Source organism: Lepidochelys kempii, chromosome 12, assembly GCF_965140285.1.
Source record: "Lepidochelys kempii isolate rLepKem1 chromosome 12, rLepKem1.hap1, whole genome shotgun sequence".
In the NCBI taxonomy this organism is placed as follows: domain Eukaryota; kingdom Metazoa; phylum Chordata; order Testudines; family Cheloniidae; genus Lepidochelys; species Lepidochelys kempii.
In genome coordinates this window covers 39,780,069-39,805,217 of record NC_136391.1, presented here as the reverse complement: position 1 = coordinate 39,805,217, position 25,149 = coordinate 39,780,069, and the positions used below count along the sequence as shown (strand labels likewise).

The window sequence follows — 25,149 nt, the reverse complement described above, 5'->3', positions numbered from 1 at the left end:
AGAAGGAGACGACTCCGGAGAACGGGGCTGGGAAAGGCTCTGGACCTAACACTGCGGGGACAGTTGGGTTCCGGGTTGTGCTGCGTGCTTCATTAACGAGCCTTTGTGTCCTCAGCTCATTAGCCGTTTGCTTTTCTTCTGACCCCAGACTGCATCAGTCTCGTTTCTTTCTGCTCCAACCCTGAGCTTGGCTCATCAGAGGCCCGCCCCCGCCCAGCACAGAGCAGAGAGCTGGCCATGCAAAGGCCGAGGGAACGGGACCAGGTCACTCTCGCTTAGTGACAGCGTGAGGGCCGGGGAAGGAGAGGGCAGCATGTAGCTAAGCACCTCATTAGTAGGGTGAGGCAGCGAAAGCCCCCCCAGCCACTCCTCAAGCTCGAGAAGGAACTGTTCTGTGGGTCTAGACTGGAACCCGCTGGGGGATGCCTTACATTCCCCAAGTCCTGCCATCCTGAGCCAGGCAGAAATCACCCTCAGCTCACAAGCAGTCCCAGGACGGGCTGCAGAGAGCGTTGCCCGAGGAAGCATGGCAGGAGCTGGCCCTGCATCACTGTCTATGCTAAACCTGGCCGTCTGGGCCTGAGGGGAATCCTGCTGCGGTCCTGCCCCGGGGCTCATTCTCCTCTGCACTTCCAGCAGCTGCTGTCAGACAGGCTCTGCGACTCGACTCCACTCGTGGTGCAGCTGTTCTGGCAGGAGCGGGGTTCAGGTGTCCCTGCCGCTGTCAGGAAAGCCTGCGGTGGGAAGGCTGCCCAAGGCTGGCTGTGCTAGGGGCATTGCACCGCTGCTGACTGCGGCTAGAATACACGGCCACGTTATCCCCGTGGCCCCGACCTTGAGTCCCAGCCACCAACATCCCCCAAAAGCAGTGCTGGCCGGAGAGGGACACAGGTTACCACCCCTGGGAGCGCAGAGCGTCACCTGCTAACGCAGACCTGCAGTGTGGACGCAGGCCAGCGCTACTCGAGTACAGCTGCTCCCCTCGCCCCTTTCCACAATTCCCTCCCTGTGCCCGGAAAGGACAGACGATTCCCCCCACAGCTCGCTGGGGAGGAATTCACAGAGCGGCTCAGCTTAGTGCAGCGCCAAGGACCATGGGGTAGGTCCCCCGAAGTTTCAGCATCACCCACAAGTGAGTGCAGTGCCCGTGTGGACATGGCAACTCCAGTGTGATTTCACCACTCTTACTCGGGCCAGGCTGATGTGAGTGTAGATCCCGCCCGTTAACCCTGCAGTGAGGACATAGCCTAGTATTCAGAGAACCGTTGTGTGTCTGTCTGTCTATCATCTATCCATTCCCATACACCCCCTCTATCTATCCATCCCAATATACCCCCTCTATCTATCTATCTATCTATCTATTTGTATTACTTTAGTGTCTAGGAGAACTCTAAAGGAAAGAAGCACTGTTGTGCTAATCATATACAGATACTCGGTAGGTCAGTTTCTGCCCCAAAGAGTTCACAGGATGTGTTACTGATCTGTCTAAGCCAAGGTGCCCCTCACCTTGGTATCTAAGCATCACTTTTTCTCTCTCAACCACATCAGCATCCTCACATGTCATTTTAAAATCCCAGCGATAATGGTAGGCTTGTTCCTGCCGGCAGGGCTGGGAGAAGGGAGATTTCAGAGTTTGTTTGCTTTGGGAGAGGCTCAGGTGCCACGGTGCTGACAGACCTTAGACACCTAGCTAGGGAGCGCAGTCCTGATGTGAAATCCTGCATCCCTCGCTTGGTGATCACGTTTCTTTCTCCTTCTCAATACGGGGAAGAGAGCCATGGTATTGCACAGCAGGGTCACCAGCCCATTTACGTGTGGTTCTGTTGTCAGGAAGGCAGGGTCAGAGCTGAGACCCCTGAGAAGAAGGGCTCTGCCCTGGTTGTCCCCCTGGAGTCATGTCCCAGAGCAGATAAGAAATGTGCTCGTAAAACATTTGACTAATAGTGGAGAGAAGGTTTGGCAAGTTGCCGGTGGAGACCAGATGGCTGAGAGCCCAGCTGCATGCAGACTCTGCCGGTCTCAGGTGTGTGGAGTTGAGTCCTAAACTGATCCCAGGACACCCTGGCCCTGGGTGCCGAAGTGGGGCTGGGAGGAGCGGGGCTTTCTCCATAATGGAGCGGTTTTCCATTTCAGCGCATACTGAATTGCTCCCGTTGTGCCCTGGGCCGGGATTGTTAGACTTTCCTGAGGGCTCTTGGGCTCTGAAATCCCCATTTCAAGGAGATTGTTTGGTTTGTTTTCCCCCCATTGCCGGAGCTTTGTGGGGATCCAGGTTGGTTGTTAGCACTGCTCAGATCCCTTGAGTCAGGCCAGAAAGAGCCGTTGCTGATAATGTGTCTCACTTTGCCTTGAACTCCTCGGCTGCCTGCCTGAGCTGTCATTGCAAGGGGAGGTCAGTGACAGAGTGACCCCCTCACGTTCCCTGAGACTCCTCTGAGTTACACTTTTTTTCCTTTTAAACCCCCACACACACCTGGCCCTAGTGACCGTATTCCTCCACCACGGAGGGCAGGTTACGTCGGCCTCCATCACCCACCCAAGGCAGCTGCTCCCTGGGGGCCATTCTTTGGTGGGATGAGCCCCTCACTCCATCGCCCCCCCGGGGGCAGGCTGGGCTCTGCTGGGGCAGGACAAGGGGGACGGACACTTTTTTAAAGAGAGGATTGTGCTAAAACACCCAAGATTGTGGCCAAGAGTTAGCGCGTGGTTCATACCTGCCTGTGTGGACGAAAGCAGCCCATATTCTAAGCACGTTTTGGCCTAGGGATTGAGCCAGGGTTAAACTGGGGTCTCTAATGTGGTTACGATACTTTATTTCCGCCCATGGAGGCAAGACAAATCCACCTTCCAACAGGGTTTGCAGTGACAGGTGGAGCATAGACTGGAGTTCACCTGGCCGGGTGATCCCCCACCAGCAAATATCTGAAAGGTTTATTAGGGGATGGGAGGAAAGCTCTCAGTGATTCAAATATGACGTGCAGTCTAGCACTTAGGGCTGTTGTCTGGGAGCCAGGACGCTTGGGTTCCAGGCCCAGTGCTGGGGGAGTTTTCTCTCATGGCTACAGCAGGAGATGGAGAGCCAGGACTCCTGGGTTCAATTCCTGCCACTCGCTCAGTCTGAGACCTTGGGCAAGTCATTCCACTTTTCTGTGGGTCGGTTTTATCTCCTGTGAAATGGGGACAATGATATTTGCTGCAGAGGGGCTGGTAAGACTCTCTGTTTGTAAAGCACTCTCTGCTCCCTAGGCAGGGAAGGGTATAATAATTAGGATTTGGGGTCCATTTTTTAGGCAGGGGGTGGTTTTGTTTGGTTTGGTTTTCCTAGTGCACTAAGAGGCGTCCCTCAGACCAGTGACTCTCTGGGCCCAATTCAGAGGTGATGTCTTACATTAGATTCCCTTGACACTAGCTTAGACCCCGTTCCACTAACTTACACCCTCCCTTGAGCTACTCGCATGCCCACGACTGGCATCTAAGGGTGGCTGATGGGTATAACGAACCCCCTGAGGAGCCAAAGAAGGGAAAATGGCTCCATCCCTGCTTGAACTTCCTCTTTCTTGCGCTTTCTTTGGACTGCTCAGTGTACAATTGACACTAATAGTAAAATCTGTGGCTTCAAGTCTCAGTCCTGCCCCCCCCGCCCAATCTGGCCCTTCGTGGGTGGAACGCAACAGTTACTCCAGCATGGCTCACAGTTATCGGCTTGCCGTGGCCACGTCGTCTGCAGAGCTCTCCCGGGCTCTGCGTTTGTGGCCTTCTTCCCAATCTGGGCAGATCTGTGGCTGTTTTGGGCCTGATTCTGACTTTGCGTCGGAAGGTGTAAATCAGGAGTCACTGCGGCCTAAGGGAGAGCAGAATCAGACACGTGGTTTCCCGTGGCCGGGGCTCTCGCTTCTGCCATGAGGCAGGGCTGCCGGGGCCCAGCACAGCAGGAACAATCCACGCCCATTTCTGGGAAAGTGGGCTGCTCCAGACCTGCCCGGCCCTGGGCCTGGCCCTAGCCTCTGGCTGCCGGGAGGTTTCTCAGAACAGCTTGCAATGTGGCGGGTCCCTTGGGCAGCCACAGCCGTGACCACGGCGTGGAGAGGCACAGGCCGGGCAGGCTGCAGAGACGCCAGCCCTTCATTCCCCAAGCCTCTGCCCACCTGGGTCTGGAGACTGCCAGGAGGGAGGGGCGTTAATTTCCTGCTTTAAGAAAAACAAGAAAAAAAACCCCAATCCGTGTCAATTTCCCCCCAAAATGGGTGAGAAACTGGCGTGGGGGGTGCAGCCAAAGAGCAGATCTCAGGCTCCCAACTCCCCATTGTGTGTGTGTGTGAACCGTCTCCCCCTCGATCCTTTCACATGTGACTGCTCTGCAGTTCGTCCCCACTTTGCCGCTGGCATTGAGTGCTTCCCTAACACAGTCCAGATGGAGCGGCTCTGTCCCTCGCGATCTTATCGGGGAGTTGTTCTTGGCCCCGGTGGCACCAGCAGCTGAGGAGCAGGAATGCTTTCCTTTATTTAGGAGGCAGCCCGGCTTCGGGAGACGTCGCCTCCAGCATCTGGATTTCATTTGTAGCCATTTGGAGAGCATGAAAGATGCTGTTATTTTAATTCCCTTTTAACTCTTTCCTCACTCGGGAAGTACTGCCCGGGCCCGAGGGGAGGCTCGCAGGAAGACTGGGCTTTCTGAATGCTATCCCGGGTTCCAGTCTGAATCAAGAAGAGCGCGTTCCATGCTGTCTCCCGCCCCGGCTCCCATGCCTTCCCAGTTCCTGCCCCAGAGCCCATCAAAGGGAGGCAGCCATAAAACCAGAGCCGCTTTGCTCAGTCCCATTCCGCTCCGGGCCTTTGGATCGCTGATAAGCAAAGATTCTGCCTGACCCTGCTCTCTGCAGCTGAGCAGAACTGGGATGCCAGGAGGAGCAGAAACATGGCACAGTTGCTTCCAAAGACTCCTGGGGGAACCCAGGGAGGTGGCCAGCCTGGGGCTTAGCCCATGGTGCAGGTTCTGAGGGATGACACATATCATCATCAGACTTAGAGCTTACGTAGGGCATTCTTATACCCATTTCACAGATGGGGAAACAGAGGTTCAGAGAGGTGAAGTGACTTGCTATGCAGGAAGCCTGTGGCCAAGGCAGGGAGAGACCCCCTCCCTCCTGATTCTCAGCCTTCCTCTCCATTCTGTCCTTGCACGGGATGAGGACGAGGAGCGGCAGCTCTTTGGAAGTCGCTGGGTGACACTGCTGGGACTGGGACGTGGTGCACGGCATGTGCTCCCGGCCAGCTGCTCTGCATGCCTAGAATTGGGGAGTGCGTTTCATTATCTGTCCCCATGCTGGGAGCCTGCGAGAGGAACAAGGGTCCCCAGCCAAGAGAGAGCGAAGGCAGGTGCCAATCCATCGCAGAGCCGTCATGCATCTGGTGCCTCCTGGTTCCCTGGGGTGCTGGCCTGCGGGAGACTAGCCCCATTTCCAGAGGTGGCCTCTGGCACTCCCAGGAGGTGGGAGCACTGGAGCATTAGCCTCTTCAGCTCTGGGGCAGGGGAGATGCCTTGAGTGGCCCACTCTTCTGGCTCAGGGGGTTGCTGTCACCAAGAGGGAGGGTGAATGCAGTCAAGGCCTGGTGGGGTGCGGGGTGCATGAGCCCCCGTTCCTGCACACACAGCTCCTTCACTCCCACTCCCCACCAGGCCTGGCCCGTCTCCGCCCACCCGCCCTGTGGGAGCAGGGGGCCCGTGTCTGTGCCGAAGCCCCTTGCAGGCACGGAGGGGCCAGCTTTGCTGCTGCTTTGAAGTGGGTGCAGACCGCCACTTACCACCCTGGGAGGGGGCAATGCCATGGAGAGCAGCTCCTCGTTTCCCCACCCTCCCCAGCCCCCACAGAGCCCCACCCCTGAGTACTCCCCTCTGTTTCCAGGGGACACGCTGCAGAGCTGGGAGGCGTTAGCATGGGGCCCAAGGACAACAGAGGCCAGCATGGCAGTCCCCTCCAGCTGGACATAGGAAGCCCCGATCCACCATTGCCCCGAGCAGTTATTTATGCTGCTAGTGCCAAGAGTGTGCAAAATGCTGCCGTTGTGATTCGGGAGCGTGTCACCCGCACTTTGCCCGGGTCCGTGACTCGCCGGGCGCAGGGCAGTGGAGAACCAGGCCCAGCAAGCTCTGTCAGCCGCTAAAGAGAGGGACAGAGACCAGATGAGAACCAGCCTCTGTTCCCAATAGCTTTTAACAGGGGGGAGAGCAGACTGAGAGATCGGGGCGGGGGGGTGATCTGGGAGTCTGCGGCACAAACCGGGGTACAGTAGCCCATACTGGCCGCTTCCAGCCCTGCACAGAGAAGCCTGGGCCCAGAGCTCGCCCGTGGGGCTCAGTGGCGCCAGGCCGAACGCCTGGGCGTGCGTGAATAAAAAAGACCGTCTGAGTTTTATTAGACAGTAGCTTCTGGGATGCTGCCACAATTATGGTGGTAAACCTGGAGGCATTTGGGAGGGCTGGTATGTTGCTTCTACCCCAGCAGGCACCAGGCGTTCATGGAGGGTTAAATGCCGGGGTGTAACAAATCGAGGGCGTTAGGTCCCCATGGGGTGTATGGGGAGATATCTGGATTCGACATCTGATTCCCATCAGGAGGTGAAGTGGGGGAGGGTCCGGTCGGACCAATGAAGGAGAAAATACTAATCCTTTTATTTTTATATTATTACTTATTCATCTGGGTTGCACAGACCTAATGAAAACCAGATGTCGGAAAACAGACTCAGCCCCAAGCGGCTGGGACAAATTATCCAAAAGAAAAAAAAATTCCAGCAGAGTTTGAGTCATGTCAGAGAATCATTGCCACATTTATAACTGCCCTGGGGAGGGGGGACTGACAGCATTCAGAACGGCATGGACTCCTCCACACAGCCCCCTTCCCCTCTCCCCCCCCCCCCCCCCCCCGCTCGCCCCCTGGTCTCCTCCTGCATTTTAGCTCACAAAATCTTCCATGCTCCAGTGCAGAAACTCAGCCATACCTGGTAACCAGGTGCTGGGCCAAAACCGGGGAAAACTTGCGGGAGAAAGGATCTGGATTCGATACTATAACAGGTCAGAATGGGCATGCGTGGATGAGGTCCTTAAACCATGGTCAGAGGGACAATGGTAACTTTTCAAAAACAAATGTAAATTGGGATTCTCAGGGGACTGACGTGCCCATATCCCATTGGATAGAGTGCCAGACTCCCATAGGCTCCATCCCAGCCTTCCTTTCTGATATTACCGCTAATACCTAAGGTTAGTAAAACCACAGGGCATCTAAAAGACTAATACATCCTTCCCTGTTCGGGCTGTTTTCTCACTTGTTGTATTTTTCAGCTTAGACTCTAAAAATATCTAAACTTAGTCAGTTTCTCTTCCATTATACTTTCTGGTCAGTTTCATTTTCTAGTTCTCATCTCTTTGGGTTGCAAACACATCAAGGAAATGTTTATTACTTTTTAAAAAACTGCCTTTGTTTCCACTCAAGTTTGTTTAGTTTCATGGAAATTTTCCTCTTGGCGATAAATTGTGGGAAAGCTTGTTTGTACCTAACCCACATATTGGTGGTTCCTCCACTTTCAGTGTCAGGATTTGGGCACATATTAGAAATAAGGACACAGCAGAGGAATAAGCAAATGTGGGCAGGAATGCGTAGGACCCTCAACCAAAGGCAGAGCTGGAAACAACTAGTGTAGCCACCTACCAGAAAGAAACACTGCAGGTGATTCAAGAGGCAGCTGCATTCAGCCTTCAGAGGATTGACATGTGTGTCACATTATCCCCTCACACAGCCAGTGACCTCTCTATTCTGTGTGTTCACTACAGCACCATTTATCTAGAGGTCTTCTAGAGGGACCTCTGGGAAAAGGGCGAAGTTGCCAGTGGACTTGAGAAACCCTGGCGCACGCAGATGGGACTACTGCCTGGCATCTTCTCCCCGCTAACGTGTGGCTAACCAGGGCGCTGATTAAATGGAGTTTCATTAACTGAGGTTGGGTCGTATTCCAGGGCAGAGCAGGGGTGCAATATTGCTGAAATGCCGTGGAGATTATTATAATCCATTCAGCCACATATTAGAATTTTCTCTGGACTCTCCCCGGGTTGAACGTTACTAGGTTTAATTCAGACTGCATGGGAATGCCCAAGGCCATGCCTGCTAACTCAGCGAGTGCGCCTCTTTGTGGCGTGCAGAGCAGCCACTAGCTCTGGTGGGTGCAGACGGGCTGGTCTCACCCCAGCCAGCCCAGGGGGTGAGATCTTTGCAGGAACCGGAGGCTCTGGAAGGGCTCACGGGCCCACCGCAGTGAGTGGGTAAGCTCCGAATGCCTAGCTTAGAGCACTCAGCAAAATGTGCAGCCAGGCAGATGTGGGGGCAGCTCAGACAGACAGAAGCCCCAGTGGGGGCTGCTGCTGTAGCAGACATGCCGGGTTGACAGAGACTGTCGTTGTGGGTTCAGATGGTGGCATAATGGACCCAGACGCCATCCTTGCAACTCGCAGCAGCTCATAACAAGGTGACTTAGTGCCCGCATACGGGCAAGGCCTTTCACCGACATCCACTGCGGGTGGCCACGCTGCAGGGTGCCCAGTCCAGGGGACGTAGCTACCGCAGCATCCAGCGTCAGAGGCCACTTCTGAACGTGTTGGGTTGGTCCTAATGTGTATAAAGAGTTCCGGGTTCTATCAGCAACCTGTTTGCAAGAGCCAGCGGCGCCGCTGGGAAAGCCCGCCCTCCAGCGGAGGGACGCAGCCCCCCTGCAGTGTTTTTATTTTGAAAAGAAAATCTGGAATTCTTTGGGGCTTGACCACGAAGGCTTCGGAAACGAACAAATGTTTGTTCCCCTCACAGTGCCGTGGGTTCTGGAGGAATTCCTAGATTCCAAGGCCAGAAGGAACCATTGTGACCATCTAGTCTTGAGAACGTGTGTGTCAAGAAAGGGGGAAGAGGGCGTGATGGCCGTCCCGCCATGCATACCATTACGCAGGCATGTGCGCTGACATCCCCTGACACGGTACATGCACTGTACACGTGCACACAGGAACACACGCACGTGTGAGCCATGCAGTTACCCGCCACGCAATCCCCTCGACTTCAGTGGGGGGGCGCTAGGGCGGTGCCGGGCGCTAGCCAGGCTGAATTTGGCCGCTTGTGCTAATCAGTGTGTGTGGCTGTCCTGTCTCTGCTGCTGGCTGGCACAAGGACTCGGTCACATCTGATGGTCTCCCACGCGGGGGGGAGGCTTGCCCAGCGATTCACGGCAAAGGATGATGAGTGCTTGAATGGCCTCGCGGGTCTGTTCCCTGGAGTAGAATCCAAGGAGAGCGGGGAGATCTGTTTAGGGCGGCAGGCAGTTTAGATGTATGTATGCGTGCTCACATGCAAATGGACTGACACTCACAGAGTATGTACACATTTGCACACTCACACTGATGTACACTTAGGGACAGATTCCTATACCCTTTTCCCCACCGAGTATCATCTTACACCAGTGATTTCAGTGGCACTAGCTGAGGAGTGAGATACTCCAGTGTGAGCAAGAGACTCATCACCTGGCCCATGGCCGTACCCATGTGCAAGCATGCTAACATACCACCTGCATTCACAGCTGCACCCCCCTCAACCCGCACAGATGTCCCCGCCTGCCTGCATTACAAACCCAACGTCTCCTTTAAACCTCCCAAGCCTCTGCAGATGACAGCTCCCTGGACGTGCCGGGACTTCTGTTGGTTCCCATCTGCCACGGGAGGCTCTCAGCTGCTGTTTGGCTCTGTGCTGTCACTCAGGCTGGTATTTATAAATAAAGCAGGAAACGTGTGGAGCTCAGTTTTCCATGCCAGGCCTGGTTCCCAGGGACCGATGTGGGCAGGAATGCGGCCATCGGGCAGAAGGAGGAGCAGTCCTTCACATGATCCCTCTCGCCCCTCCACACTTCCAAAAGCAGAGTGGCAAGGGGTTGGGTTGCAACTACCCAATCTATTTCCTACCAGAGCCCCATGTCCCAGGGCCTGAAGCACAGAATCAGGGCCCTCCTGACCTAGAATCTTACTGACACGTACTGACTGATTTCCCCTGTTAGGGAAGGTCCGCTGTTTTGGCTGCACCCATCATTTAGGCTACTCTCTGCCTTCACTTACCCTCCCTGGCCCACAGCACCAATTCTCTCCGTAGCGTGGCTGGGCTCAGAAAAGGGACTGTGTGAAAATGACCCCTGCTTACTCCCAGCCCTGCTCCCCCGTGCATTGGCTGATGCGTCGCTGCTCTGTGTCCTGACCGATGCACGTTCCCAGCGTCATCAGCCAGTGGGACAGACCCTGTGCAGCTGCGGAGGAGCGGTGGGGATCCCAGAGCCTGGGAAGGAGAAGAAAGACAGAGCTGAGAGATGGCCCTTTCTGTCTCTGTCTCCGGAGGCTCCGTGCTGAGCCTCGGGAATGCTCACTCAGGGCCAGGTTTCGAACCCCTTCCCCGCACTGGTGCGCATGAGGAATCCCGTCCTAGTCAATGGGATGACTCCAGAGGGAGCTCTGGATGACCTGTGAAGCGCCCATCTCCGCAGCATCGGGGCACAGGGCAAATATTAAATGCAACCCACCTCGTCAAAAGCAGGCAGCACAAACCCAGTCTCCTCATGGTTCCCCAGTCCACCAGAAATAGCTCATTGACCATCCACAGCCGAATGGATAATCCACTCGATGCCATGTTGGGGAGATCAGTGCAGCTGGGTTGGATTGCAGCCAAAGCCCATGTTGAGGGAGTAGTGTAAGCAGCTGAGTAGGACACGGGAGCTCCCGAGTGCTAATTCTGCCTCGGATGCCAATTCCCGCCCCCCAGCCACAGTGTGCTTGGGTCCAGCCCTGCTCTGTGCCTCAGTTTCCCCCCTGGAAATGGAGATAATGATGCTCTGAATTTACCCGGGGCACAGGGTGCCAAGAGCCCCCAGGCTTAGCCCATCATTCACTGAACTCCAGCAGTTCAGCACCAGGAAGCAAAGTGCTGTGGACATCTTGCCCTACTTGCATCACAAACATACACACTCATCTGAGCAGGTACAAAACAGGCCAGGGGTTGGGTCGGTGGGGCCAGGAACCAGCCATTTTGGAGCCACTGGGGGACTGAGCATCATAAGATGAAAGTCCAAGTTGTGAATCCAAGTCCCTTTTCCATGGCCTGGGACTGAAGGTGGTCTGACTGATGTTCTTCAAGCTTCTCAGGCCAGATCCACCACTGGGGTCAATCAGCAGAACTCAACTGCAGTTAATGGACCCCACTGATTGACACCAGCTGAGGGCCTGGCCCTTTCTCCTTTGCCTTTGGAGGAAATCTGGTAATTTTCAGGCCAAACCAACATGCCAAGCCAGGTGGAGTGGGGCTAAGCGTGGGCTTTATCGAAGCAGCTGATTGCCACCCTACCAATGAAGAGGGCACTGCCATTCCAGAACGACTCCCTTCCCGAAGCACTGGATTGCAGCTCTAGGCGAGGGCCATTACAGGAGTGTTGCCCACCTGATGTTTGCCTTTTCAGCACAGCCTGCATCTGTTCCCCCATCATCTCTGCCTGTCACCTCCAAATCCTCCTGCCGCTCAGACATCCATTACCCTCCCGCTTGGGCCAGTGTCTCTGGAGTGGTGGGGCTTGGACGACCCCCTCTCCCTTGGAACCAAAGGCTGCCTTTCAACCTCACCAGATTTGCCACAGAAGCTGGAGCCTTCCTTGGCGATCATGTGAGCCCATTGTGCCCCATGGCATCCAGAGGTGAGCCAGGCACTCGGCTCCTTTCACCTGCGGTGCAGTCAGCCGTGGCAGCCTCTGTAGGCCATTGATTCAGGCGAGCAGCCCATGGAGATTGTCACCCTGAGCTGCTGTTGGCTTTAACAGGGAGGTGCGGCTCGGCTCGGGAGTGCGCGGAGGGGAAGGCTGAGTGTGACTGAGCATTGCAGGCTGAGACCCAGTTACCGTCTGCTCCAGGGAAGTTGGTGGGGCTCCTGGCATGCCAGGAGTGTGTCGTTTTGCATCCCCAAGCCCCTGGATACAACAATAACTTAGAATTTCTATGAGATCTAGCAGGGGAGACAGCAGGATTCCGGGCAGGGAGAAAGGTAGAGGCCATTCTCTGAATGAAAACGTCCATGCCTCTTGGGTGAGTGAGCCCCAAACTAGCGGCAAAAACCCTCACTCCCTTTCGTTTCCTGCTCCGAATGCCCTGTCTGCATAAACCGCTGGTTTCCATCCCTGTGGGGGCATTAGAACAGCAGTTGGACATCAGCTGATCCGCAAGGAGTAATTGATTTTGCAGCCATGTCACCATTAAAGGGGATTGACTTTTAAAGGTAGGGGTGAAACGCACTGGAAAGTTATCTTTCAGCTCCTGCCAAGCACATCAGTTCTGGTAGTTCCCAGCACCATGTGCTCTGCCGTGGCTAAAGCTGGGTCATAATTTCCACCCTAAGCCCCTTGTTTGCAGAGCTTTGTTTTTCACGAGCAGCCACAGCAATGCCTAGCCTGGCCTCCAGTTGGTTTCATTTACAACCCTGCATACAAGTGCTGCACCAGGCAGTTGCTTATTTCTGTCTAACGCTTCCCTCTTCCGTGCGGTTTGCTGAGCTGGCCTTTAATCCTGGTGAAGTGATGGCACTGGGGGCGATTTCCTGAAGGCGATGGGAGGTGGGGGCAAAAAGGGTCTTTCCATTGGTTTGCAATCACAGCCCAAGGGACGAGTCCCTGAAGTTGATTGATTGGTTCTTCCTTGCTGGCTGTGGGTGCTAATATTTAATTGCCCCACGGCAGCCCCTCTTCGAGTTCAGATGCCCTGCTTTGAAACTGCAGCAGCCCATGGGGATGCACCTGACACACGCAGGTCTTTGGCGACTATCATGGCAGATACGCCAGGAGGCAGGGCTGGCGAGGTGATTTCCAGATAAGCCCCGTGCCATGAGTTAAGACCCGGTTAATATTTTTCAAACAACGTTTGGTTTTTTTATCAGTTTTTGAAAGGACCTTTTGCCAACAATGGAAATGTTTGTAAAAAATCGTCTTTTACATTTATTTCCGTTTTTTTTCCCCAGCAAAACCCCAAACTACAAATACTTCGTTTTCAGTTAGGTTTGTTCTTTTCTGCGCCTTTCCCGTGGCAAAAGGGAAAGAAGGGGGGGAAGAAACAAGAACAAAATCCAGACCCTTTTCAAATCCCAGCCTGTTTGATTTTGGGAACGTTGCTGAAATTGACGAAAAGGGGTTCCTGTTCCAAACTCAGGGAACCACAGTGAGTTCCAAGCTTTCCACCGGGGGGTGAAAATGCTGCTCGCTAGGGCTGGCTGAGCACTTTCCATGTCACAGCTGGTCCCGTGGGCCAGGCCCAGAGCAGGTGTGTGATCTGGAGAGCAAATACCAGCTGTGGGAGCTACCCCAGGCCTGGGTGTCTATCCCATGGACTGGGTGCCTGCCTGTGAACCAGTCACTGGGTAAATGGGGCTGGAATGCAGGGCCCTCCATGAAATCTCCATGTTGGACCTGAATTCCACTTTCCAAGCATATCCATAAGTGACACTGGCTGCTCCACTCGCCTCCCTGGAGATACTGGGACGAGGCCCCTTTCTTCAGCCAGCCCGTGCCTACCCATGCCCCCCTTGTTTCCCTGCGGGACATTACAGGGCCATGGTGCACTGGGACAAGGGAGAGGATCCGGAGCTCTAGGTGTGTACACAAGTAAGTTCTTCAGGTAGGGACCGTGTTTGTGTTTGGTCTTTGTACAACACCTGGCACCACGGGGTCCTGGGCCATGACTGGGGCTCCCTGGCACTACTGTTATACACCTAATAACATAGAGCACCTGGCACTTGGGGATCCTGGGCCATGACTGGGGCTCCCATGCTGTACCATAATACACCGAGTAATGCACTGTGCCTGGTACCACGGAGTCCTGGGCCATGACTGGGGCTCCCATGCTGTACCATAATACACCTAATAATGCACAGTGCCTGGTACCACGGGGTCCTGGGCCATGACTGGGGCTCCTAGGCTGTACCATAATACACCTAATAATGCACAGTGCCTGGTACCGTGGGGTCCTGAGCCCTGACTAGGGCTCCCTGGCACTACCGTAATACACCTGATAAATAATACTACACTCTTGAGGAAGGTTGGCCTTGTGGTTAAGGCACCAATCTAGGACTTGGGGACCTGGGTTCAATTCCTGGCTCTATCACAGACTCCCTGGGTGACCCTGGTGAGTCGTTTAATCTTGCTGCACCTCAGTTTCCCCTCTGTGACATGGGGAGAGTGACCCTTCCCTGCCTCACCAGGGGCTATGAAGCTACATCCGTTAAGGCTCGTGAGGGACTCAGCTGCCAAGAATGTCACTGCAATGCCTGTAAACATGGCAGTGTCCCACCTCCCTCTCCTTGGCCTCAGCTGGAGCTGCCTCCCAAAGCCCGTGTTTCTTGGCCTGCACTCAGCTGTGGACAGCGAAGGGGAAGGACTGAGGCTCCAGCACTGGCTCCTTTCCAAAGCTCTCTCCACAACATGTAGCCCTTTGTCTGGGGGGAGCTTTCACCAGACGTAGAAACTGACCCTGCCTGAGCATGAAGGGGGAAAGCTCTGGGGGAGGAGGTTTGAAGGAGGGGGTGGAGGGAGAGACGAGGGGCCTATAACAGACAAGGCATCCACTGTCTGGGAAGCTAATTACACCTCCTGGAATAGTATACGGCTGTTTGCATTTTCAAAGTTACTTCAGCAAACTTTTGGGTTAGTGCGAGGGGAGCAGGCTTGGTGTGAATGGCCGGCTCTGCCTTTCATAGAATCATAGAATATCAGGGTTGGAAGGGACCTCAGGAGGTCATCTAGTCCAACCCCCTGCTCAAAGCAGGACCGATCCCCCAATTTTTGCCCCCTCAAGGATTGAACTCACAACCCTGGGTTTAGCAGGCCAATGTTCAAACCACTGAGCTACCCCTCCTCCTCTTTCATGTGCTCTTGGGGCTGGCTGGTCTCTTGCAGTCCCACTAAAACTGATTACAAATAAGTAATTAATAGCGGTCTCACTCAAGTGCTGGAAGAGACAGGTGGAGCCGCCATGGCCGTGAACTCTGAAGGGACTTTAGAGGTCTGGGAGAGATCCTCAGCGATTTAACTGGAGAAGAATTTCCCTGAAAAATAAATTGGTGTATGTACGCGTCCATTCGCCTCAATGGCTGTGCTCTTGTCCGAGGCCCCGAACAAAAGTGTTGAGCCCAGTATCTTCCGGTGCACAAGCGTGTTTGTGAGCGTGTGCTTTCCAGTCTCTGCTGTTACAATGCTGTTTGCATCGCTCCACGTAACTGAGTGTGTGACTCTACCGCAATTCCAGTGAGACAGGCTGGGATTCCAAAGCCCTTGGGCATGCGGGTGCCTAATTCACTTGGGTGGTGCCAGAGTAGATCAGGTTGCTGTGGAACGAACTGGTAAATTTGCACGGGCAATTACCCAACCTGCGTCTGCCCAGATTTTGAGAAGCTGGCCTCTAAATAATGAGACACTGTTTCCTGGGACTTAAGGCAAAACTCTTGGTGTCAGTTGCACGCCCTGTTTGATAGGTAGGAGGATTGAATCAGAGGTCACAGTCTGCGAGCTCCAGGCTGCTACACCAACCTTGGAAAGGGGGCAGAGCCTGCTTCTTCCCGGGGGGGGGCTGGAGCTGCTGGATGGAGCATGGCATGGGGCCCATGGCTTCCCAAGCCCTCCCCACTCCCGTTGGAGAGGCTAGTGCTCGCAGCTCACTGAGCGCAAAGGCTGTCCCTGTGACGCACAGGAGAGGGCCAAGGCCCTTTTCTCCTCTCCGCACACTCACACCCAGGGCTCTTAAGTGACTTGCCCCAGATGGCGTCATTATCTGAGCTGGGACTAGAACTCAGGACCTATCAGCCCTGCGAGCAACAGCTCCATACGAAGGCTGAGGGCCGCATCATCTTGTGCTAGCGAGGCACGTCTCTTGGGTGCCTGGCAAGCGGATGATGCAGCCTCTGGCTGGGCAAGGGTCAGATGCTTCTGGCTCAGCGGCACTGGCGTACCATGTGAGTTGCCGGGGGGCTGGCGGTGCGGTGCTGTTTCTCATGGCCATCTGTGAGCGCAAGGCACGCATTGCATGCCCCAGGCCGTCTGTGCCCATGGGACGATCCCGTCTGGCTTGTGAATGCGCCCGCCGGGCACCATTTTGTAGAATAAGAGGGTGTCCTCTGCGCAGCGTGATCTCACCCGCACTGTACGTGCGAGGCTGTGCTGCATGGAGGCGGCCATTTGGCACGCGGGTGTAGAATCACAGGCCCACCATGGCCTGGCAATCACAGCCTCCTGCTGCTGTAGGCCTGGCACCATCTCAGGTTGTGCCGGAGTAACCAAACACCTCCTGGGGGTGGTGTCCTGTCCCATCTAGAGGCCACTTAAAGAGAGATCAAACGAGTCTGCTCTACAGCCTGGGCTACCAGCTAGTTGGCTTTTAGCTTATGCAGTAGAGGCTCATGCACTAAGCTCCAGGGGTCCCAGGTTCGATCCCGCCCGCCGACGACTGGGGTCTGTTGGTGTTACACCAGCATGTGGCTGCGGTGGCTGGTATTTGGCAAGGGCAGGTTGATGAAGGCAGGGGCACAGCTTGCCTCATCTTCTGCGCAGAGGATGAGAGGGGCAGCGAGGCTAATTGGTGCTGTTGGAATAGCCTCCCTGTGGGCCGCCCTTCCCTCGGGAGGCTGCTAAGCGCTTTCCTGCACCTTGGAGGAAGTGAGGAGCTTGGCACGAGCGCACCCTGATTGTGTGGCCCCTCCCCACTACAGAGATCTGCCTGCTCTGTGCACCAAAGAGCTACAGTTTGCCATGCCGGATGCCCCCTTTCCTGCAGAACCTGGGTAGCTCATCTATAAAACCCTGTTCTCCTCACGTTTAAGCCCAGCCCCAGCTTTGGCCACCGTGCAAGCCCCGATAACATCTTGCTCTGGATAAGACCAGGCTTTATTTAGCCTGGACAATGTACTTGCGCAGGGTTCAATTAATCTTACAACAGTTGCAGTGGATTAAGAATGCCCATTAGATTAGTTTATCAGCGGTGCCTGCATGTGAATAAGCCCCCGAGTTCTCCTGATCCTATAAAGGCAGTGACACCTCTAGGAAACGCTTGTCAGCCTCTAGCGAGAGGGACGCTTTCCTTCTTTGGTTCTCACCAGAGCTCCAGCCGAGCCGCCAGACACAAGGCACTTTGACAGACCACTGCAGCTGCCCCCACACTTGTGCCAGGCCATCAAACCCTCGTGCATCCTCTCTAACAGCAGAGAGAGAGAGAGAGAGAAATAGACAGGGCAGCAGCTGAGCTCAGTAGCAGGTGCTCTCACTTAAGCTTGTTTAGCAGTTGTCCTGTTTACTTGCTTCGTCTCTTCCCTGCCCCCCCCTCCCCAGGCCCAGCCATGTCCCCATGCCACTCCAAAGCCTCCTCTGAACTGTGCCATGGCTGAGTTCCAGGAAAACCGCAGCCCTGTCGAGATGCTGAGAAAGACAGCTTGAGGGATGTGACATGCACAGCCGCGCAGTCCTGCTCTGGGCACCTGGGGTGATATGCTGCATTAGCCCCTGCCCTCCACAGGGGATTGTTGTGGGGTTCACCTTGGAGCTGTGTCTGGGGAATAGGGCTGCCCCCTTCTGTCTCACGCTCCAGGAGTTGCAGTGGGTCAGGGTCATCCCTCTTCCTGGCTTAGGGGGCTCCTTTTCCACAGCTTGCTCCCCACCGCCCCGGCTGGGTCACTCTGTGGTTTCCCCATTCCAGAGTATCAGCGTCTCACTGGATGATCTGACCCAGGCAATCTTCCCTTCTACTGCTGGTTGGGGAACGCGACCCACTCTGCTCCAGGGCTCAGCTCAGGGAACCCTACAACCGGCAGCCAGGGTCTCCTCCATCCCAAACCTCCCTGCTATTTCCCTGGTCTGCTTCCTACTCTGTCTTTATCAGACTCCCTGCTCTACCATCTGGCTGGTACACCCCTCCCTGAGAGCTAGGAGCCCAAAGCTTCTCCTTCTTTCCTCTCGAAGCCCTCTTCCTGGCTTTATACCAGCCCTCCTTGCTCCTGTCCAGCTGGGCTCCATCCTTCCTCCCTTGTTCTCCCTCAGGTGTTGCCTGTCAGGTTAATTGGCTCCTTCGGAGCCTCATTAACCAGACATGCCAAACGCACGAAAAAACCACAGAAACTGGGCTTATTTTTGGCTTCATTGGCTTCTGAGTTGCTTGTTGGCTAGTTTTTGGCTTGTAGCTTGTTGTTTGTTTGGCTTGTAGCTTGTTGCTTCTTTTTTTTGATCAGCTCCTGGCAAGCAGGGGCAAAGGGGGAGAGAGTCAGGGGTGCACAGTGGGCCCACCACAGGCCCAGATTGCACGCCGGGGGGATCTAGTCACACAGAGTCTTGGGGTTCTTAGGGATTGGCTTGTTTTGGCCTTGTTTTGAAATGGGATTCGCTTGGTTTTTGGCTTATTGCGAAAGTCGGGGTGCTTATTTACCGCGCGAAAGTTGGCAATGGTGTCATTAGCCCTTTCTGGGCTACTGCTGGGGGGGAGGGGGAGCTGTGAACACCCCATCACAAGGATATTCCCTGGTAACAGCTCACAGGGATCCCAGGGACAAGGAATTCTCTAATCACTCCCTGGTTACAGGTTATCTCTGACCTTCAAACACAACTAGTTTTAGGCAGCTGGGTGGGGGCGCACTGGCAGTTGGAATTTGTCAAATACACCTGAGCCCTGACCCCCACTGACCGTCTCAACATTAGATACTTAAAACAGGGACGTTTCACGTTGGGCTATCAGCTTTCAACTTTTTTTTTTAATTGTCTATTATAACTTCTGGTATAACATCAAATAAAAGAAAACAACTCGCAAAATGCAAAATCATTTTAAAACTAGCCACGGAAACGCTCCGTTCGGCAAGCGCCATGTTGAATGGCTTTGTTAAAAACCAACAGTGCTGCTCTGCATTAGAGACGTCAAATGGGGCAATGCTTCGGCTCGCTTGTTTTTTGTTTCCATGACGAAATTTTGTCAGAATCGACAAAGTTTCAATTTCCAGGCATTTTCTGAGGATGGAAACCCGTTGTGTTGGAAAACTTTCCACCAGCTCTGTCGCTGTGGCTTTGTAGGCCAAGCGAGAGGTGGGAGGGGCAGGGAATTTTATTCCCAATGATCCAGAGAAGGGTTTATTTCCAGTAAAGGCGCCGGGCTTCAGGCAGTGTGGCCGGTTCTCGCAGTGTTATTGTGACTATCGTGAGTCAAGTTGTTTTCTTAAAGCCCCCACTAGTCTCATCCTGGCATGATGTCACAATCTCAGCTCTTTTTAAAAAAAGGTAAAATTTCCCTCTCCTGGTTTTGGAGAAAAGCCAGAAAACGTGTTCTGAGGGCTAAAGGCTCAGAAACCACGAGGCAAAGAAAGGGAACCTCAAAGAAAGAAAGAAAGAAAGAAAGAAAGAAAGGGAATCTTTATTAGGTCTTTTAAATCCCCTGATGTTTTGGGGTTTGACTGGGGATTTTTGAGCGTTTGAGGTCAATGACGCGTGAACGGATGCTCTCAAGGTACCAGTGGAACTGACCTGGTTGCTGTATATATGTGAGCTGCTGCCTGCGGCATGGAACCTAAAACCCAATTTACTATCTGTGAATAATCACGGCCTGACAGCACGATTCCTGGAACTCCACACATAATTCCTGGGAAATGACGAGGCATTCCAGCCGGCGACCCAGGGAGAATTCCAATTCCTTCCAAACTGGCAGGTAACCAGCAGGGAGATTGCTCCGACGGTGTGTGCCGCGGCGGAGAGGGGTTCTCAGGGACGAGCGCCAAGATGACAGCGTGCTGTGTGCAGGCGTGACACGTATCTAGAGCTGTCTCTGTGTGTCGGGCGCGTGTGCTACAGAGCGTGTTGTGTGTGCATGCGTGTCTGTGCAGATGCCGTATTACGCGCCTGGATGTGTGGACTCTGCATTAGTATGTATGCGGGAAGACGTGCGCATGGTGCAGGATTTCCGGGGTGGGTAGATGGCTATACGACCCAGTGTTGTGTGGCTGGAGGAATATGTTTATCCTACAGTGCTGTGCGTATGTACAATATGTTGGTGGCAGAGGGCTGGCTGGGCAAGAGAGGATGGCCTTGTGATTGAAGGCACAGTCATGGAGACTCAGGAGCTCTGGGTTCAGTTCCCAGGTCTACCCCAGACCTCCTGGGTACCAGGGGCACGTCCCCTCAGGCTGAACGCGCCGCTGGAGTTAGACCCCAGCCCCAACTTGGGGAACACCACGATGCACGAAATACCTGCTGAAACCCTGGAAGCACCTAAAGTTGTTGGGTGTCAATGGCCCTGCCTCAGGGCCCACGCACTGGGGCTGTCCAGATGCCCATCTTCCGCCTGAGCCCCCAAGCAATCCACAGAGCAGGGGCAGAGAGGCCTTTGGTTGCCTAACCCGCCTGAGAATCCTGCTCCGCTAAGCGTGCGCAGAGGCTGCCTATCGGCTCAGCGAGTTTGCACAAGGCGGCCGGAGGAGGAGGACCACAGCCTCCCTTGGAACTTTTAGCCCAGTGGTTCTAACTCAGCTGGGAGATGGGAGAGTAGCCGGTTCAAATCCTCCCTCCACCTAACGGGGATTTGAATGGGGAGTGAGTGCCCTGACCCTGGGGCATGGGACAGTCTGATGTCAGGCCCTGGGCCCTCCCCTTGAAGCTGTTATCCTGCAGCCAAATAACGAATGAGCCCCTGGAGCAGGGGCTGGCTCCCGCGTCCCCCCCATCCCGGTAAGTGTGCCAACCACCAGGCAGCAGAATCATGCGCGTGCTGGTGGGCTCGCTTGCCCACTCTCTTGTCCCAGCGACGCTTTGCGAGCCAGGGTGCACAAGCGTGACTGCGTCGCCGGGCGGTTAGGGCACCCGCCCAGGACTGGGGAGGCCAGGAGCCTGTTCCATGGAGTCTTTCGTTATTTATTCCCAGCGCTACAGCTTCAAACAGGAGTGACGGAGGGAGCACCATAGCAGAACTGCCCAATGGTTAGAGCAGTCGCCTGAGAGGCGGCAAATCCCTTCTCCTCCTTTGGGGGAAGGGCACTTGAGCGGGGGGTCTCCCATTTCCCAGATCAGTACCTTCGTCACTGAGCTAAATGTTATGAGGGAGATCCGTCCTCGGTGCTAGACACCTCCCTGAAGCCTGGACCTCCGTGCCTGCCTCTGAGAGCGCGGTGGGGCTGCGCGCCAACCCCGGCTGGCATCTTCCCTTGGCTGGCGTCGGCGGCTCCCCGCCTAGTGCGCTGGCTTTTGTGAATCGCATCCCCAGGGGCCCGTCTCTCCCCAGCTATCTGCCTGCCTAGATCCTTCTGAGCTCTCCGCCCTTCGTCTCTCTGCCACGCCCGGCTGCTGTGAGGCTGAGCTCATGGATGGCCAGGGGCTCAGGTACAAGAAAGCTGAGCCCCCAAGACCAGGGTATAGCTAAGACACGGCCCTCCATGGCTCTGTGTAGGACCCAGTGATAATGTGTCTGCCCAGGAGCCCGAGCGTGTTCACTGCTCACTGGGTGAAATTGCATCTTCCCTCTGGGGCAGGAAGGGCACCAGTCAGGCCTGACCGCTGTAGACTTCTCCTCCCGCCCTGCATCCACTGCGTCCCTGCTGCAGTGAACAGGAAGGGATGCCCCGGAGAGCCGTCCTCCTTGCCCCCTCCGTGATCTGAGTCTCGCCCTGCTCAGGAAGGATGGGAGGGGTGCCCCAGACAGAGTTAGGCGCAAACGTGCTCCCATCCTGGCCCTGAAACGCCAGCTTTTGGGGTGGTGGGAACTCGTAAAGCTCCTCTCCCTGCCATAGAGAGGAGAGGCAAAACACGTGTGTTTCGATTGGCTGCAATGCAAAGAGGTCTGTGTGTGGCTGCCACCTCCTTTGAGGGCCTGACCCAAAGACCATTGCAGACGAGGGCAAGATGCCCACTGACTCCAGTGGGCGTTAGGTCTGCGCCAGGGTGAGGGAAGGATCAGCAGGCTGGGTTTAGCTGGTGCCGCCTCCCTGGCCATGTGGCCCGGTGACCCCAATCCACCGCACTCACCTGTCTCTCTCTCTCTGCGTCTCTGCCCCTTGCAGGTAGTGCAGAGAAGAAGAAGGCAGCCACGATGCCTGACTCACCAGCTGACGTGAAGACTCAGTCCAGATCGACACCCCCCAACATGCCTCCTCCACCGCCAGCCGTCACGCAGGGAGCCACGCGGCACCCCTCCTTCACGCCAAACACCAGTGAGTAGCCGGGGCAGCCAGGGCTGGGGTGATGGGAAGGGGCTGGGATGCGGTGAGCAGACTCGGGGCCGGATCCTGTCATGCTGACGGAGATGTCACCTGGAAAGGGTACTCCCTGAGAGGGCTCTGTGCCCTGTGCCACCGGGCAGCGTATGGGCCCTGTTACAGCTACTCCTGGGCAGGAGTGCCATGCGGAGGGGAAGGACAGGGAACTGTCCTCTGCCCCAACACTCTCCTGCAGAAGCCAGCCACGCATCCCTGGCTTGTGCCACGCATCCCTGGCTTGTGCCCGCATCCCTGGCTTGTGCCTGCATGGCACCAAGCAGGGCTCAGCTGGTGCTGCTGTGCGCATTGCCCACCTCCCAGGGGCAGGCTGGGGCGTGGCCAGCACCGCAGCCAATCCTCTCGATGAGCACACGCCCGTAGGCAGACCTAACACCTGTCCTCTACCACTGCCCTTGCTCTCCCCAGGAGCTCTCAAAGCTGGGATGCACCCCTGCTGTATTATCCTTGGGCCACAGGCTCAGCGTTTGCCGTACTGTAGAGAGAGAGTAACTGCCCTCACCCTGGAACAGGTGTTTGTGTTCCTTATTTATTTGCATCTCTAAAAAGGAAACAAAGCACCTGCCCTTCCCGGCGCCTTCGTGCTCAAAGTGCTCCCTGCGGTTAGGGAGGTGTGGTTATTCCTGTGTCATAGAGGGGAAAACTGAGGCACAAGGAGGGGGTGCGGGTGACTTGTCCAAGGTCATCCACCGAGTCAATGTCCTGACTGCCAGCACTCGCCCCAGGAGACAACCCTCTCTCCAATACAGAAACAACTGGAACCGGTTGGGAAATTATGAATATTTTCTGTGCAAATCTGGGGAAGAAACAACACCTTTGGGGAGGGGGTTTTGTTGTCATTTTTTGGGGAGGGAGGGAATCAGTTTTTCAACCAAAAAGTAAAAAAGCAACCAGCGCTCTGTTGTCCTCACTTCTTCTGCTGAAAAAAAGCTGAAAATTTCCTGAAACACAAAAATTTCTCACCAAACATTTTGTTTAGAAAAAAAGGCCAAATTTTTGTCAGCAGCAAAAAAATTATGGATGCAAAATGTCAAGAAACTCTAGGAAGAACTGGGGAGGAGGGGGAGGGCCGTGAACCCCAGGCTGGAAAGCAACAGACAAAGGGGAACTCCCATCTGGTGCCAAGTCACTGCGGCACTGGGCTGGACTTAGCAATGCCAGAATCCAGGCTGTAATGAGCTGCTGATGCTGGTTTAACCCTGTGCTCCCCTATGGCCTGTGTCCATCAAGTCACTGCGGTGGGATCCGGGATTACCTTATCACTGGCTGCCAGTTGCAGGCTACGGGCATTGATGTGTTCTCTACTTTCTCTGGTGGGATAAGGGGACCCACACCAATTTAATTTCTACAGTGTTGTCGCCTGTTTCATTCCTCTCCTATCACCAGGCACGGAGCAGCTGGGGTCTTGATAGGTTGTCTTGGATCTCATCCACCTCCTTTCTCCTAAGACTTTGCAGCCTCCTTCGTCTCTTTTCAAACAAATGGAGCTGTCATACAGCACAGCACTGGGACTGCCAGGAGCACATGCCGCAGGGGCACTCCCTCGCTTGCCAGCGTTCCCTCTTGCATAGTTAAGCTTCACTCCGAAGGCTTGGAACAATCTCCTCCCAGGAGGGCATGGAAAGCTAGACATCAGGCCAGCATGGCAGGCGAGTGACCCGGAGAAAACCTGTCCCCTAGAGGGCATAGCCACGGGCGGGCGTGACTGGGGCAGGCTGTGTGGAGCCGGTCCCATGGGGAAGGATGGAACAGGAGCAGTTGTCCTGCCAGTGACGGGGAGCCATCAGGATCTGTTCCAGGTGGATCTACCGGTGACCATCACTGCTGACAATGTTACATGGTGCAAACAACGAGGCCAGCCCTGAATGGTGCTGAGCACTTGCAGCTCCCATTGGCTTTAGTGGGAACTGCTTGCTCCTCTCAGTGCAAACCCTGTCCGGGTGTTCGTGGCGGACTCCTCCTTCCATCACTGTCCTGAGAAGAAAGAAGAACCTGAACTGGATTCCTGCTTGCAAGGAGTGCTGGGAACAGCCTGGGGTGCTGGGCCTGGGATGGATTTAACTCTGTGCTCCCCAATGGCCTGTCATCTATCTATCAAGCTAGCGAGCCCCATATACATCTCCTAGCTAGCTACTTCTTCCATGACCCTTATCCACGTAGTATCTGAGCACCTGGATCTGTCTGTATCTCCAGGCAGGCAGTGACAATATGTGTTGGAACCCTGATGTGCCAGTGTAACACAACAGGATGTGGGGTTCCTTGATGTGTGAATGGCACTGCACCATAGTGTGTAATGGGAGACAGTGCATACAGCACTGGACTGCGAGGCAGGAGACCTGGGAGCTATTCTCGGCTCTGCCACTGGTCTACTGGGTGACCTTGGGCAAGTCACTTCCCCCCCCCCATGACTCAGTTTTCCCATCTGTAAAGTGGGGATAATGATACTGATCCTCTTGGTAAAGCCAAGGTTGTTGTGGGGGGTTGTAGAACCGCTACCCTTACTTCTGTGCTTCTGCTGTCAGGGCTCAGCCTTCAGAGTTGGACGCCCGGTCAACAGCCACCGCTCTCCGGCCCCCGCAGCTCTGAAGGTATTGAAATAAGGCTGGTCATAGGCTCATAGACTCATAGACTTTAAGGTCAGAAGGGACCATTATGATCATCTAGTCTGACCTCCTGCACAACGCAGGCCACAGAATCTCACCCACCCACTCCTGCGAAAAACCTCTCACCTACGTCTGAGCGATTGAAGTCCTCAAATCGTGGTTTAAAGACTTCGAGGTGCAGAGAATCTCCAGCAAGTGACCCATGCCCCACGCTGCAGAGGAAGGCAAAA

At 55.0% G+C, this 25,149-nt stretch overlaps 1 protein-coding gene across 10 annotated transcripts in view; it reads left to right on the top strand.

Annotated features, from left to right (window-relative positions):
- Positions 1-25,149, top strand: part of CBFA2T3 (CBFA2/RUNX1 partner transcriptional co-repressor 3) — a 111,108-nt gene that overhangs the window by 56,197 nt on the left and 29,762 nt on the right. For all 10 annotated transcript variants that reach the window (XM_073308218.2, XM_073308216.1, XM_073308222.1 and 7 more), the window contains one exon: positions 22,104-22,253. In XM_073308218.2, coding sequence (XP_073164319.1) covers positions 22,104-22,253 — 150 coding nt within the window. The remainder of the gene's footprint in view (positions 1-22,103; positions 22,254-25,149) is intronic.